Source organism: Euwallacea fornicatus, chromosome 16, assembly GCF_040115645.1.
Source record: "Euwallacea fornicatus isolate EFF26 chromosome 16, ASM4011564v1, whole genome shotgun sequence".
NCBI lineage: Eukaryota > Metazoa > Arthropoda > Insecta > Coleoptera > Curculionidae > Euwallacea > Euwallacea fornicatus.
The window spans coordinates 3,820,518-3,836,445 of record NC_089556.1 but is presented as its reverse complement, the minus strand read 5'-3'; the positions used below and the strand labels follow the sequence as shown (position 1 = coordinate 3,836,445).

The window sequence follows — 15,928 nt, the reverse complement described above, 5'->3', positions numbered from 1 at the left end:
AACTTTATCATTATTTTGATGTATATATTATGAAATTGCGTAAAAATAGAACCTATGTCTACATTTAATTACCTATAGTAAAGTTGCAGAGTTTTGGAATAATTTCGTTTTATAAGTAGATGCAGGGTTAGTACACCCTTAATTCTACGCTATAATGCGAATATAATAAAGGCATACAGGGTATTTCATAAACATGCCGACAAACTTTTAACGAATGTAGAGCTTCTAAAAATAAATATTTAAATCGAATAAAGTTAGGTCCGAAATCGCTTCGTTTTCAAAATATTGTTTTATTTCTTTTTTTTACATTTTATAAATATTTCAAAAACCGTTCAAAATAAGGACATGAAATTCAGAACACACTATGGCGGGATAAATGTGCACGTTTTGAAATAGGCAGAATATCTGCACTCACACCAGCGGCGTCCTTACGACCATCCAAAATTTCTACATGTATAATTGGCCTAGGATTTACTGGAAGCATACTTTGGAAGAAGAGTATTATTTTGCTATAAGGTATGTTTACACATGTTTGTGTTCATATCCTATACTTTTACCAAAAAAAAAGATATTAATTTCTTCTATTAAATTAAAAAAAAATTGCACTTTTACACCTATGGCGATTTTTTTGTAAGCAAAGGAATAAAAATTTATTTTTTGTCTTTAAAACGGTTATTTGAGCAACAAAACAGCAAGAGGTCTTTTTAATTAAAAAAATATATGTTCTCATTAAAAAGTCAGAGGAATACCATTTTTTTTTACATTAAAAACCTCCCATTGAACGGTCGCACGGACGCTACTGGTGTAGGTGTCGATATTCTGCCTCTTCCAGAACATGCGCATGTATCGCGCCATAGCGTGTCTCTAATTTTATGTCCTTATCCCAAACCGTTTTTCAAACATTTATTTATTCTAAATATAAAAAAAGAGAAAAATAATATAAACTATATCTGGGAAATGAAACGATTTCGGACCTAACTTTCTTCGACTTAAACATTTGTTTTTATAAACTCTACATTCCCTGAAAGTTTGTCAATATATTTATGAAATACCTCGTATATAAACTTCGAAAGTGTTCTAAATAAAACAAAACCTGAAGCGAAGAAATGTTCCAACATAATGAATTCAAATATCGGAATGCGAACAATCAGTGGCGCATCATAAAATAGGTCGTGGTTGCAAAACAAGCCTGCCTCTATAAAACCATCATCCTGTATAATAAATTAAATAATCAATAATACCACAAAAAATGTTTAATTATATTTAAATTACTGTTAACGCAAAAAATAACAAAATCAATTGAAAAACTCCCCCATCACTGCAATCCTTTGCAAGAACTTTTGCGCCTTGCAACTCAACAATTCATAACTTCCCTCCCAGGTTCTATTCCTCGGATATCTATTCTCTTTACGAAACCTTTCCAACATTTGCTGGGGATCAAATAATTTCCCTCCTTTCTGCTGGGGAGTTTCAATCTCACTGGCTTCCCCATTACTTGATACATTTCCCAAACTTTCTAGCCCTTCACTGAGCACTATAACACTCTTTTCAGCGTTATTATTTGCTTCTGTGTCAACACTTTCCAAAGCCTCCAGAACTAAAACTGTAACATTACTATCCTCTGGAGTATCTAAGGGCTTTTTATTCAAATCCTTAATGTGCACACCACGGTAAATATGTTGGTTCTTTTGGAATTCCTTAAAATCAAATAGGTTGTAGTTAGGCATACTGTGGCAGCAATGCAAGGCACTTGGGTCTATCGGGTGAGCTTCAGTGTTGAAAACGTAACCGCCAGCATCTATAACACATTCTCCATTTGGTGTGTTAATGAGAGTACCATGTTCTCCTTGATTGTGAATAAAATTATCTGTATCAAATAACAAATATAGATATTTAGTGGTTTCTGCCAAGAAAAAGGACTCCATGCGGTCTTCTTTCCTGTGATCACGAACATCTTTGATCTTAAATAAAACTAATTGAGAAAAATTTATTTTTGACATTTAAAAATAGTACTGTAGCATATCCACAAGGCGTTCTGGAACTATGTTTAATGCTCCTCAATATATCTTCCCCTGCCTCTAAGAGAAATGGGTCTCCAGTAGCTCTATATAAATACATTATGGACTCTATATGCTCAGGCCTTAGAGGGTAACTTTCTCTACCTGTGCCCGCCTCACTCTGCGTTATATAATAGAATTCGGGGGTAAATCCATATTGTTGCCACACTTGGTGGTAATTGTGTAATGTTCTCATTGCTTTTGAAGTCTCCCCTAGAGAGAAAACTCAAAACTTTTATAAGTGAGTAAAGATACAATCCTACCAATGAGACTTAAGACTCCTGGCCAATAGGCTTCTAAGGATTGAAACACTGGCAATGTTACTTGTCCTTTTACCATTGACACCCACATATACCAGTCATCTTTTTTCATGTATTTTTCTATTCCCTTACGGACCTCATAAAACATTTCCATCAATTCCGGTCTAGAAAGATGCCAGTCGTATTTGTGTTTAAACAAGAAATTATTTACCTCTGCAGTAAAATTGATCCTTTCACTAAATATTCAAAATAAGAGTCAATACCTGAACCAATGCCAGAATCTTGAGCTGTCCATTTGCCTGTTTTAGTGTCAATGTGATTGCCAAATAAGCCTATTGAAGATCTGTGATTGAATAGCGCATATAAAGCATTCATGGCAACCTAAATAAAACTGTGTATTACAATATACAAAATATCTGTATTTTGTGCTAAAGTATGGACATCTCAGTTATTTGGGGAGATAAGTCAATTTTTGTTACCAAAATTGCAGCTATGGGTTATGTAGACGAAAAGTAAATTAACATTTAATGGAAATGACACACCTTTTGAATTGTTAACAAATACTAATAACATTAAAGCATCAAATTGTACAATTTCGTTTCTTTATGACCAATCTCATTAGGTCTCTATGCTTAAACTCAAAAAATGGACAATCTCTAAATTGTTAGTTTTGGTGAAAGAGTCAACTAAAACATTCAATTCAATAATAAAGGTCTGATACCTCCTCATAAATTGGGTCGCCTGTTAATCTACTTAAAGCACCAAATTCAATTATAAAAGTACCAACTCCAGCAGTACAAGTCACTGGAGTCTCCCCTTTGGGAACTCCGTGCCTTAGATTCACTGTTCCATAAGGCATACCAGTCTTAGTGTCAAAAGCTACAATTAACCTTTTGGCAACATCTTCTGCCAACCTCAAAAGGGGGCCATTGCATGGATACCCTGGTTCCAGCTTTGCTCCTGCCCTAAAATCCTTAGCGTTATTTCATCTTTTATAATGATTCATAATAACAGACTTGCTAGAAAGTAGGTGAGCACTTAAAAGACCCCCAATAATCCTAATATTTGTTTCAAATACAGATACATTGATGTTGGTATCAAAATCAATTTTGGTAGATAATAACTCTACCACTCTTTGAAATTCTGAAAAGTTTCCCATAATGGCTAAAGTGTCTAAAGCATCAATAAGAGTCAATGAGTAACTGAAAGAGAGTTATATGAGAAACTATATCCCAAATTTAAAATTTGTAAGGGCAAAAAAACCTTCCGTATGTGTCAATGCCATCACAGCTTACTGGTCTAAGCTCATCATAGGGATATGCATATTTTAAGTAGCTATCATAAGCATGATAAAACATTTCTTTAGCTTCATCACTGAAAGAGATTAACATTAAATGGCAAAAGAAATAATGTCAGACACAATAGAATGACTACTTTGATAGCAATAGTGGGGGATAAAATAAATGACAACCATTCTAAATGATGAACAGGTACTAACCGAAGATTATTAAGGTCTGTTTTAGTATAAGTCCTAAGAGCTTGAATATTTTGAAAAAAACATAAGGCCAGGATTAAAAGTAGAATTTTTATTTCGGCTAAGGCCATATTTCTGGTTTTGATAATTATGGTCTATACATTTTGATTATATTTTTACTTAAATTTCAAAGAATGTTTTTTACGATATTTTGCCAATTAATTCGCCAGCTAGACACAAAAATTAATAAAATAGAAACACTGAAAACCAAAGCAAAAATGTATAAATAATCGAAATCACAAATATAAATATGTGGTTATAGGAACAATTTTGACAATTAGATGTTGTTTGAATTTGTTTATTTTTTGTCCAATCGTTGTAGCGATTAGCAAATGATGTCATCAAGATGCGTTTTTTGAAATTTATCAGTTATTTACGTTTTGCATTGCGACGTTCACTTATTCATCTTAAATGTAGGATTTTGATAAAGGAAACATCAATAAACAATCCCAAATGTAGTCTTTAATGTATCAAAAAGGTTATAAATAAATGTATTAATTTCATTTGTAATATAAATTATCAATACGCGCGGCGTAAATAATACAAATTGAATTATTTCATTTCTGAAAAATCTACAGAGTCCGAATATGATTCTTCATTTAAATATGACATCTCAAAAGGTTCGTTATTGAGCTACAGGGTGTTAAAGTTTCCGATTTTATTTTTCAGCAGTTTCTGTTTTGGAAATATTAAGATATTATATACGCATTAGTATCTAGACTACATCAATGCGTGTTAACAATAGATTTTAATAATTGTGGTTAAAATCCACAGGGTAATTCATTTTTTGGACTCAAGCCGCCTTTTTCCACCCCAAACTAACAGCTAAGTTCCTGAAAATAGAATTAAAAGCGTTTCACAATTTCAATCAGGTCAAAAGTTGCGACATTCATTTTGTAGGATTTGATCATGTGCGCTAATGTGAATAAAAAATACAAAAAAATATTACAATATTTGACCTAACCGTGACACCTAATCGTTCGATCATCGGAATCGTTCTTTAAACTAAAATATTCTATGTTTTTTGCATTTTTTCGGATTTTTAACTCACCCTACATAAAGCACTGGAATCGTTTTGGAAGTTTACCAACTGATTTTGTATCTGACCCTTCACAGTGTCCGTTTCAATTGTCTATTGTATTCGCACCCCATTTCGACACTCTGTATATTTTCAGCAGTGATATAAACATTACAGAGATTAAGTTAACATAAACTTAACAGTTTGATCACAGCTTACTTAAAATCTTATCTCACATAATATTATTTTTAGCAAAAAATAAATCTTATCTTCAATTAAATTTATAACCTAAGTTAAACTTTGAACTTAAACCCTGGAGAACTGCCATAAGAAAATTGGTAGGACCCTTTAGGATTGGACACATCATTAATATTCTCTAAGAAATCATCTACATCACTTTCCCTAGATTCTACGTCAACATGACCATTGAAAGAGTCTTCTTGATAGTGCCTATAGTAGGGGTTGATTTTTTGGCCTGACCTACAATGTAACACAAGCAATTTTTTGTTGACAACTATTTAATGAAGTTCAGTTAATTTACCTCTGTAAAACGTACGGGTCAAAGGGATAAAAGTCATTCAAAGTTTGGTCAGACACGATTTGAGATCCTTTTTCGTCCCGATAGAGTGTAGGCATAGAGTGCCTCTTATTATGGTCAATTACAGTATAACAATAAGCCAATTGATATTTTCTGGTTACAGCAGCGAAATTTTGGACCACAGCTTGCTGACAAACTCTCAAAGGATTCAGTCTGTTAGCCACCATTTTCCCTAATTGAAGACTTTCCAAGAAAATAATATCTGAAATAACAACATAAACAAAATATAAGGGAAAATAAAGTTAATATACTTTTTTTGCTTTTAATTAGATCTCTGTGTCTAAACGCCACTAAATAAAACAGGGCTTGACACACGCTATAGAACACTCTATGAGCTTTGAGATCTGAATTTAGACACTCCACAGCATCCTGATTGGCAATATATGCATGGATATATTCGGCCATTTGATACATTGATGCTTTTACCAAACTGCAATATGAAAATTTTCACATAATCTGATATATATACTCTATATTAAAACAAACTCACGGTAGAGTGATAAACAAACCTCTGGCCACTAGGCTGGCAATATAGGTTACTGATGCTTGTCTTAAAACAATGGGAACATTAGGATTCCTCACTTTTTTCCATAAGTAATTAAGAAATGCTTCTGCTAAACTTGGTTTTAATGCACAGAGTGCAAACATGACAAACTGAATGTGATGAGATGCATAAGTAGGTAGAACAAGCTAAAAAAATTGATTTGAATTCTGTATAATTGAACTCCAAATAAGATCAAACCTTATCAAATGCAGTTAACACTGCTTGATACACCTTCTTTGTTTTATCCCAATCAAAGTCACCTTCCTCAGTTTTACATTGACCAATAAGATAATCTAAGAGCATGTCAATGCAGACATCTAATGCTACCCCCAGATGAGACCTATCTACCACAGTATAGGCTGTATTAATAGTTTTTACTGATTTTAAATCGTCATTATCATCATCCATTTGAAATATTTCATCATTTTCAATTAGTTCTTCTTGGAGAACTTCTTTTGGTGCATTAATATCCATTATAATTAGCCTATAAAACCCCATATCAGTAAAGGCTCTTTTGTATATTAGTACCCACTTACTTTGAGAATATTAAGTCAAGAATATCATCTCTAAATGATGGTTGATATGACAAAATAGTAAGTAAATTATGCAAATAATACTCTTGAGTATGTACTGGTTTATTGTAGTAAGGATATTGCCTAATTAGAGTTTGTAATAATAAGGGTTTTGACCTAAAATATATGTCATAGAGGCTAGTTTAATTGACTCAGAACAAAGAGGGCAAATACTTACATAGGAACAACTGCTAGTACAGATTTTATGACTGTGTGAACATTTAAACATTTTTTTCTATCATTTTTGGGAATTTGTCCCTCAGGCCAATATGGATCTTTTGGATCTGCAAGAAAATAGTTTATATACATAGTGCAATATTTTGCAATATGAGTTATTTAAAAATACAGAACATAAAAATTCAACTAAAAAATACATTTGCTGAAAGCTGCTAAAGAGGGTAATGCAAAAATTAATGCCATAAAAATTATTTTATTTGCATACAAACAGTTGTACTTTTCCAGACTAGTGCTCAGATTTTTTTGGGCCATTGTGTATGTTTAATATTATATTCAGCATATACATTTGCCTTTAGCCTACAACTTTTATATGTACACTGTTTCTATAGAACAGTTTTAGGCTATCTAAATGTTGGTTCAGTCATTCTGGTACAACCTATATATTAATATGTTGAATTAGTTAAAATATTTCATCTGCAGCCCAGCTCATGTATAATACATACTACTTTAAGTAGTTATATATTAGTATAAGAAATAGGTACATACATGGAATAAACAATCCAATTAACTTAGAGAAAATATATCTTGCATGGTAATTATGAGCACTGACTAAATTAACAATGAAATCCTGATAGTCCTTTACCACCTCATCAGATTGGTCAATCCACTTTATTTCTAGCAAAGCCTCAATAAACAGTCTCAAATCCTGATTCAAAAGTGATATACACTCAGTGGCTTCACTTAGTAAATCCTTCAGGTCACTATCGACCAAATTTGCGTCTCGAATAACACAAATTAGCTGTAAGTATGCCTTGGTTTCTCCTTTATTAATGAAGGCCTCCAAAGTTTTCTTCACATTTTTCAAGTGAGGCATCTGGAATCTGACTTTTGAGGGTGAACTGACTATCTCTGTTAGTCGTCGTTTGAGATTTGGGGTCTGCTTTAGTATCGAAGAAGTTCCGACAGATGAGCGACTACTGGATGATTTTAAAGACATTTTATCCCTAAAGTATGGTTCACTTTTGAAGGGTTTTTTAGGGTTATGTTTGTTAGCCATCCTTTATATTGTATGATTTTCGTTGCTGAGGAGTACCTGCTCAATTTTAGAGGTTTTTCTACGGCTTTAGATAACTTTTAACTAATTAAAAATTGCATTAATGAGTTAATTTTTAGTTTTATTCGGCGGCTTAACTTCACATGTGCACGTTTTAGAGCTTTAACACGACAGGTTTTTACACGTTTGTTTTGTTTTGAATTTTATATTTTTTCGGACACATGGAAAACTGTCATATTAAATGTTCTTTTTTTCTGCTGTCATTTAAACTAAAGAGTGTTATCCTTGTTTAATGGATGTAATAGTAAGAATAAGAATGATATTCGGCGACGACGAGAGGGCATTGTAACGAAAGCAAAAAAACTTAGAGCTTTTAACTCTGAAAAACAAGGTTAAGATGTTTGATTAGATTTAAATTCTTGGTTAAGTTCTTTCTCGTTTTGAACGTTTTTTTCCACAAAATTGGACATAAGAAACCTAATAAATAATCTGTTATGATGTTTTCAAGGAACTTGCTAAGGACAGTCCTTCAGGTACTATTCAGGAATAATCAATTAAATGCCCTCCAAATATTTATAACAAATTTGTAGAATAAACAACTTGTAAACAACTGGAAACAGATTTCAATCAGACACAAATCTTACACCCCCATAAACACTGTTATAATGTTTGTCCCCCAGCAAGAGGTGCGTATCTTTTTCACTTTTCTCAAGCAAACTACCACATTGCCAGCATTACAGGCTTGGATTGTTGAGAGAATGGGAAAGTTTCATCGTATACTAGCGCCGGGCTTAAACATATTAATTCCTATAGCCGATAGGATCAAATACGTCCAAAGTCTTAAGGAGATAGCTGTGGATATACCTAAGCAAAGCGCAATCACTTCCGATAATGTTACATTAAGTATAGATGGTGTTTTATATTTAAGAATAGTTGATGCATATCTCGCCAGTTATGGCGTTGAAGACCCTGAGTTTGCTATTACTCAACTTGCACAGGTATTTCTTATATGTTAATGTTGCAAAACCTTAGGGAACAAGTATTCTAGACTACAATGAGATCTGAATTGGGCAAAATTTCCTTGGACAAAGTATTTAGGGAAAGGGAAAGCTTAAATGTCTCAATGGTGGAGGCAATAAATAAAGCTAGTGAAGCCTGGGGCATGACATGTCTTAGATATGAAATTCGAGATATTAAGCTGCCTCAAAGGGTACAAGAGGCTATGCAAATGCAGGTGACTTTACTGATCTTAACAATAATAAATTTGGGTTTTTATTGCTGTTTTAATCCAGGTGGAAGCAGAGCGCAAAAAAAGGGCTGCAGTATTAGAATCTGAAGGAGTTAGAGCAGCAGATATTAATGTTGCTGAAGGTAAAAGGCAAGCAAGAATATTAGCCTCAGAAGCTGAGAGACAGGAGCAGATAAATAAAGCTGCTGGTGAGGCTGCAGCAATTGTTGCTGTTGCTGAAGCCAGAGCAAAGGGTCTTAGGGTATTATTTAGTACTTTTTTCACAAATAGAAATAAATACATATATTTTTAATTGAATCAGATCGTTGCTGATGCTCTCCAAAGTGAAAGAGGATCAAATGCAGCTTCTTTAAGTATAGCAGAACAGTATGTTAGGGCTTTCGATAATTTAGCCAAAACTAGTAATACCCTTATATTGCCGGCAAATGCTGGAGATGTATCAAGTTTAGTTACTCAGGTCTGTGATGTTTAAAATAGCATCTAGACAAAGTTGTGTAAGAAATTAGTATTTCAGGCGCTATCAGTTTATTCAACTGTGACAAAACAACAGGAACACCAAAGAAAGATGGAGTTTAAAAAACTTCTTCCTTTGAAGCAGCAAGACAATTTAGCAGAGTACTTTAGTGATGAAGATGATTTGAAGAAGCAGCAGGAGAGATTAGAAATAGATTTAGACAAGAATGTAAAACGCAAATAAATTTAATATTTTGCATCAGTAGTTTCAATACTTGATTATTTAAAGGATTTTGTTGCATATTTGCCAGTTTCCTGGGGCTTAACATGAAGTGCTTTTTATAGTAAATGCTTTATCAATCATTCGAAAATCACATGTTTGCACACCTCTTGATGAGAGTAATGTTAATAAACGAAATTTTTATTAGTTTGCTTACCATAGACGCTAATTATTGATAATAATAGCATATATGGTAAATAATGTTTAATACTATTTATTACTACTTTCAAGCAAATTCATGTGCATGTAATTTTAAAGAAAAAACTTGTGAGCGTTACACTAACAATGATTTTGATGTAACGTTCCAGTATAGCAGCCGTTTGATCCGTCCTCAGCTCCCGTTTTCGCTTCCTTCAAAGGATTTTGTGGATTCTGGTCCCTATGGCGAAGATCGTGTTTTCCCTGCGGGTCTCTCCTATACCTTATTATTAACATAATGTTGGATTACGCAAATATTAAACAATCATTCAATATACAAAACACTCTTTTTCAAGTACATATCAAACATAAAAAGGAGTATAAAAGCTTTTCGTGGATTCTTTGTAGATTACTTTACATTAGTAGGTTGCACAGTACAGGGCATTAGAGCCATATATCCACTTTAAGAATGATTTGTTTAAGCTACAAATTTAATTACATATTCCAACTCATTATAGTTATCAGTTTTTTCATCAGTCAAGCACATGGAAGAAGTAAGTATTTGCTCATCTATTTCCATAATTAGTCATATTATCTAAAACTCTAGACTATAAATATATACGCAAACTTTTTTTCAGTTGGATGTGCAAGTTTTGGTCATTCATGTTATGGAGGTCAAGGCAAACGAAGCAGCTTGGAGCACAGTGAGCCAAATTTAGTTCCAAATGTACCCGTTTTGGAAGAGTCAGATCCTGGAATTCATGGATTAAGAGGTGTGTAAGATAATAACTAAGTAGGTATTTATTGATATTTTTTTAATTTTAGAACTGAGAGAACAGTCTGAATTTGTCCCTGTGCTTGGCTCGCTAGGTACTAGGCGGTTTACCTTGGGGCAGTATGCGGAAATGAACAAATTTGTCAAGGAATGGGTAAATATATATGTTTATATTTATTTCATACATGAAGAAGTGTTATGATTTTAATAAAAGTAGCAATTTTTGTATTTCACTCATGTTTTCATGCATTTTTTATAACGAAATTACTGGGAATTTGCAGATTATCAACTACTTAAAGAACGACAAGGCTTTGATGTAACAATGAAGAACCTACTTGACTCCTAGCAATATGAAGCACACTTACATGACAAAGCATGAATAAAAATTTGGATACGTATTTAGCTTCGTTTAATTTCAATTTTGGAACATCACAATGCTTCAAAGCTTTTACCTAAAAGTCCGTCAAATTTGAGCCAACAAAGTTGTTTTGTGGTTTCAGGTACAAAATGATACATATTTTGGCCGGTGGGGTTAAGAAAACCATTAAAACTACCATAGGTACTCAACATTGAACCACGCTTATATTAGTAATTTCACATTTCGACAGAGATAAAACGTCTTGTAGGTACTCTCGTAATATGCTAAACGCAGTAATAAAAATATTGTTCGAAATACAAGAAAAAAATTGAATTTTTCCAAAAAAAAGTGAGTGTGTACCAAAATTTTCTTAAAAAAATTACATGTTACTTATCAAACATTAAACAGACGGGCACCTTAAAACAAAAATGAACATCAAGGCGAGTCTGTAGTTCGATGGTGTCTGATGTAAGTTAAAAATTGTTTATTTCTTCTACATAACAGGAGGAAAATTGGAAATCTTCACACGCAACATGACAGGTAAAGGACTAAGTAAAGGATGATCCTTAAAAAAACCTCAAGTAGGCGTTAAAATGTCAGAGGGGTGTCTTGGATAAATTCATCTATTCCATTCTCCATCGGGTGTTTTATGGTCAACAGCCAATGTCTTGATCAACGACCTACGTTTTCAGTTCGTCGTCTACTGGGAGGCTTTCTTTAACGATCACCGGTTATTTCACACATACGGAATGTTTTTGAGCAGACAATGCAAAAGATTTAATCTTCGAGGCGCAAATCTAAATAAGCGCCTTCTCTGCGCATTACCACCCTAAAAATATCGCCCAATTCGACTTGTCGATGATCCAAGAGGTAACAACATTTCTTAATATGTGTACTATCTGCAACAAATTAATCTTAGCTCTTCACTAATTTATTTTCATAATTTTCAACCTTTAGTTGGAAAGTCTGCATTCCCATAAAACTGAACTTCATACCAAGTGTACAGGCCGTTAATGTGCCCAGTTTCCGTCACTAAAATATTTTGGGTCTTTTTCACATAATCTTTGTCGTCTACGGTGAATGTGATTGGACTCGAATATTCTACGTATTTGAAATCTGAATCGAGATCCGGATGCTCAGACCCCTAAAATCAGTTTTTAAGACGTAATGTAAATACCGCAGCAGCTAACAAACCGTATATTCATTCATAAATGAAGAAATCTTAAAATTCAATACGTTCTCGTCAGCGACTACATTCCACGTTTCCAGTTGAGATGAGAATATCAAAACCACTTTAACCAATACTTTCGTGGGCATCATCAATATATCTGGATGATCCGGTCGAATTTTTTCCTAGAAGTTTGACACGTATTTTTTACAAGAGGAAATGCTGCAAAACGAACAAACCTTTAGGCATATTGAAGGATGTATTGATCCATCACTACTTATAGGATCTAGTAAGCAGGCTTTACACTCTTTTAGGTATTTGTAGATGCCACACATGGTAGTGTTGTGGCTCATTTTGTTTTCTGTGTGGATTTTAATATTTGTTGAAATTCCCAAAAAATTATTAAATAAACTGTTAAAAAAATGATTATAAAGCAATGGAAATGTGTTTCAGTCGTGTCCGAGCAATATATTTACAATTACGCTACCTGTAGGGAAACAAAGTGCTAAGAATATTTCAATAAATTTATGGCAAGGAATAATAATGAATTATTCCTGGAATCAACGTCAATTCTTTCTTATAGAAAGATCAATGAATGAAAATTTAATAGATTTAGATGCTTTTTTTAGATCGTTAATTTAACTCCAACAAGCCATTTCTTACCTACAACTATCATTTTACCCTGGGAAATATTATTGATCCTCAAAATATGATCAAAGAAATTCATATACTTAAAATCACTTTCTGGCTTTATTGTCGTGTAAAACTGACAGTCCTGCTTGGCTGCTAGTATGAAACCTAATAAAGGAAAGCACATCAAATCCATTATCTAAAATTGCAATTATTAGTTTTATTTTCTTAAGAGCATAATTGCTCTTACAGGTTTGTGCGGTTCTTTAAAATTCTTCATAAATTCCTCGCTCATACATTCATCAGCTAAAGCTAAAACTTGATTCACTAAATAACTATCGTTTAGAAATGAGACGATTTCCTTCGAGACCAGCCAACAGGACACGCAGGTGTCTGGTTTGGTAATCTTCAAAATTATCAAGTAATAACTTTGAAAAATAATCTTGTGCAAAACTTACCTGATATAACTTCATTTGGTTGTCTACTATGGTAACTTCAAATTGCACGACTTCTCCCTTTTTAACTTTAATTGGATGCACTAAATGGAACACTGCCTGCTCCCAACATTGCACTCTCTCTGCCACCTTTGGGTTTGTAGTTATAGTGATCTCATCATCAAGATCCAAGTCAAACCATACAGCTATTGAAGTCAACTCTTCATCTTGCAAACACTCAAACTTAAAGTCAAAATTCACGTAAAGATTTTTGATTCATTACAGCGTTTCATTGGAGCTCACCTCAATAATTTTTGAGAACTCAAGATTGTTTGATATATCATTGAGTTCAAGTACATCATAAAAATTCAGATCAAACACTTCCACCGGGTTCGATAAATAAACGACATTTTTTGTTGACAAATCTTCAGCCTCATAGGGATCAGAATCTATTTGTCTTATGCACATTTTGCTTAAACCCAACATAGGTATGGGGTTGACAACACGAAAGTTTTGTGTATCTTTGTAGTTAATTGCTGAGGCATACAAACGGGCCCCACATGGAACCATTTTAAAATCGTCTTTTTCCGTTATTAGTAAATGATGGGCATGCAATAGAGACTCCAACATTCGTTCTCCAAATAATGCACAATCAAATATTTCAGTGACCTAAGAGAATTTATTGGTAATGTATTCAATGATACAGTTTTTATCAATTTGTGGAGCATTTTGGTTAGTTGTTGATATGTAAAATGATTCACCATGATGCAAAATATAAACAAGATACAAAAACTAGGGAAAAAGACTTGTTAAAATGTCGATTTAAATTGATAAGATGGTGATAATTTAGCTACTTATTAAAATAATTATATAACACAAGTAATATGTATAACATTAAAGGAACTAAAATCTTTTTCTACTTGGAGAATGAAAACTTTTATCAAAACTCACTTTAAAAGTTCCCAAACGACTTTAATTATGAAAACTGATTGATATTTACTTCCCAACTGTTCTAAGCTCTAACTAGAGCAATTTAAGCAACATTTACTTATATTATTTCCACAGAATTTTCCGCTTTCCAAATTTTATCCTTCAAAAAGCTCCATAATAAAAACTACTTTCTTTCTAACTTACAATACTTACCAACAGGTTGCACCGAGCTGGAGGTTCTTCTAGTTTCGTAGAAAAACAATTGAGTACTTTAACATTTGTTCGTTGATTTTTCTTCATTATATTATCACACATTTTTGCTAAGATCTTGTTTCCCTCAATGGCTGTCACATTTACTTCAGGATGTTCTGAGGCCATAAGAGACAAAAGACCACAGCCAGCTCCTAAGTCAATCACATCTGTAAAGCCTTATAAATAGAGCCCAAGTTGAGTATAAAAAGGCACAAAAAGATGGGTATTATTAAACCTTTGCAAATGACATTTGTTATTGCCTTGTAATAGGCAGAATTTCGGTGTGAGTCATTCAACATTTTAAAATGCCATCTTGGAATTTGTCTCCATTTGCAGTACATCAAGTTTTTCTCTGCAGGAAGGTAATTTTTGCTGCAAACCACTGCCTTGTCCAGGTACGTTCTTGCTATATCTACCTGTCCCATTCTAAAAACCATAATACAATAATTTTAACAATTAATTTTAGTGGCTACTTACTTAAATAAATAACCTCCCAAATTGTTCAGAATAATGTAATTATTAGGAAAAAAATTAATAGCTTGCAAATATATTTTAAGTAGTTCTTCAGTGTCATTGGTCTCCTCTAATACAATTCCTATCCGACACACCAATGTGGTAAACCCAAGTTGCACTGCTGGAGTGCTACTGCCAGGATCTTCCAGGCTGTCAAAATAATTTACGAAATTCTCGTAAGCGTCAGGATAATTGTTATTTTTGAAGCATTCTTTGGCTTTGTTCAAGTAAAAGTTGCTGCTCATCTTGTTGGGTTTCAACGCGTTTTGGGTCAGAATTTTGGGCACTCGAGATTCCGACGGTCTCATCATTATTGGTGCACCTTTTAGCTCAAATATCTACGGTAGGTATACTTGAAAAAACTAGAAGTAGAAGATATTTTGCTAATTTGAAATCAAAGTTGATGTAAAATATGCAAAGAGAAAAAATGTAGGTTAAAAAATTCGAAAATGTCATCACTGGGCCCTTTAACAAATTTTCTCATTCATTTCTGTAAGTTTTTGAAGTATAATTGCCTGTCTCTGTTTCCTAAATGCATTTAAAAGGAGATGAAAAATGATTGAGTGATTGGTGGGAGCTAATCGTTGTATGCTTAATGATAAGCGCCCTCTTTCGGTATATAGGACAAAAATATTAAGCCTGACTTTTTCACCGTGTCACAGTTGTTGATCAAGTTCACTGATTTAGGCAACCACCAAACTTGAATTACCGGGAAGTTGTCATATGTACCCATGAAAGTAAGGGCATCGTTCAGATTCTAAAGAGACATGCGATAGTGATGATTTTTGGTTACGTTAATTAGTAAAAGAAGTTCGTTCGCAGGGATTCCCTTGTTTTCCCTATTCTCTTTTGCCGAAGATGAACGATAGAATAAAATTTTGGTATTCCACGCATTGAATGAGTGAATAAAAAATATGCAACGTACCAAAAACCT

The 15,928-nt window shown here is 33.4% G+C and overlaps 5 protein-coding genes across 6 annotated transcripts; 2 read left to right on the top strand and 3 right to left on the bottom strand.

Annotated features, from left to right (window-relative positions):
- Positions 1-1,238: 1,238 nt before the first annotated feature.
- Edem1 (ER degradation-enhancing alpha-mannosidase-like protein 2) lies at positions 1,239-4,106 on the bottom strand. The gene is made up of 8 exons (XM_066290941.1): positions 3,816-4,106; positions 3,581-3,691; positions 3,334-3,519; positions 3,039-3,282; positions 2,529-2,698; positions 2,321-2,481; positions 2,014-2,270; positions 1,239-1,961 (listed from the first exon to the last, which is right to left on the bottom strand). The coding sequence occupies exons 1-8, from the start codon at positions 3,920-3,922 to the stop codon at positions 1,296-1,298; spliced, it is 1,902 nt and encodes a 633-aa protein (XP_066147038.1). The 5' UTR covers positions 3,923-4,106; the 3' UTR covers positions 1,239-1,295.
- Positions 4,107-4,494: 388 nt separating this feature from the next.
- On the bottom strand, positions 4,495-8,028 carry Tif-IA (RNA polymerase I-specific transcription initiation factor RRN3 homolog Tif-IA). Its single transcript, XM_066290984.1, has 8 exons — positions 7,307-8,028; positions 6,762-6,867; positions 6,548-6,700; positions 6,210-6,495; positions 5,958-6,157; positions 5,719-5,897; positions 5,411-5,669; positions 4,495-5,349 (listed from the first exon to the last, which is right to left on the bottom strand). The coding sequence occupies exons 1-8, from the start codon at positions 7,815-7,817 to the stop codon at positions 5,163-5,165; spliced, it is 1,881 nt and encodes a 626-aa protein (XP_066147081.1). The 5' UTR covers positions 7,818-8,028; the 3' UTR covers positions 4,495-5,162.
- A 172-nt stretch (positions 8,029-8,200) lies between these two features.
- Positions 8,201-9,781, top strand: Stoml2 (stomatin like 2). Its single transcript, XM_066290985.1, has 7 exons — positions 8,201-8,347; positions 8,405-8,500; positions 8,555-8,812; positions 8,863-9,048; positions 9,107-9,304; positions 9,365-9,520; positions 9,578-9,781. The coding sequence occupies exons 1-7, from the start codon at positions 8,309-8,311 to the stop codon at positions 9,758-9,760; spliced, it is 1,116 nt and encodes a 371-aa protein (XP_066147082.1). The 5' UTR covers positions 8,201-8,308; the 3' UTR covers positions 9,761-9,781.
- Positions 9,782-10,337: 556 nt separating this feature from the next.
- On the top strand, positions 10,338-11,107 carry CCHa2 (CCHamide-2). 2 transcript variants are annotated; one of them, XM_066290922.1, is made up of 4 exons: positions 10,338-10,488; positions 10,573-10,707; positions 10,805-10,863; positions 10,991-11,107. In XM_066290922.1, exons 1-4 carry the CDS (start codon positions 10,404-10,406, stop codon positions 11,027-11,029), a joined length of 318 nt encoding a protein of 105 aa, XP_066147019.1. In that variant the 5' UTR covers positions 10,338-10,403; the 3' UTR covers positions 11,030-11,107. The 2 variants fall into 2 exon arrangements, with proteins under 2 accessions (XP_066147019.1, XP_066147018.1); XM_066290921.1 differs by having other exon boundaries at positions 10,760-10,863.
- Positions 11,108-11,269: 162 nt separating this feature from the next.
- LOC136343894 (protein arginine N-methyltransferase 9-like) lies at positions 11,270-15,460 on the bottom strand. The gene is made up of 11 exons (XM_066290890.1): positions 14,959-15,460; positions 14,717-14,907; positions 14,443-14,657; positions 13,603-13,968; positions 13,324-13,542; positions 13,116-13,271; positions 12,899-13,064; positions 12,475-12,596; positions 12,262-12,420; positions 12,019-12,211; positions 11,270-11,966 (listed from the first exon to the last, which is right to left on the bottom strand). The coding sequence occupies exons 1-11, from the start codon at positions 15,303-15,305 to the stop codon at positions 11,845-11,847; spliced, it is 2,256 nt and encodes a 751-aa protein (XP_066146987.1). The 5' UTR covers positions 15,306-15,460; the 3' UTR covers positions 11,270-11,844.
- Positions 15,461-15,928: the final 468 nt, after the last annotated feature.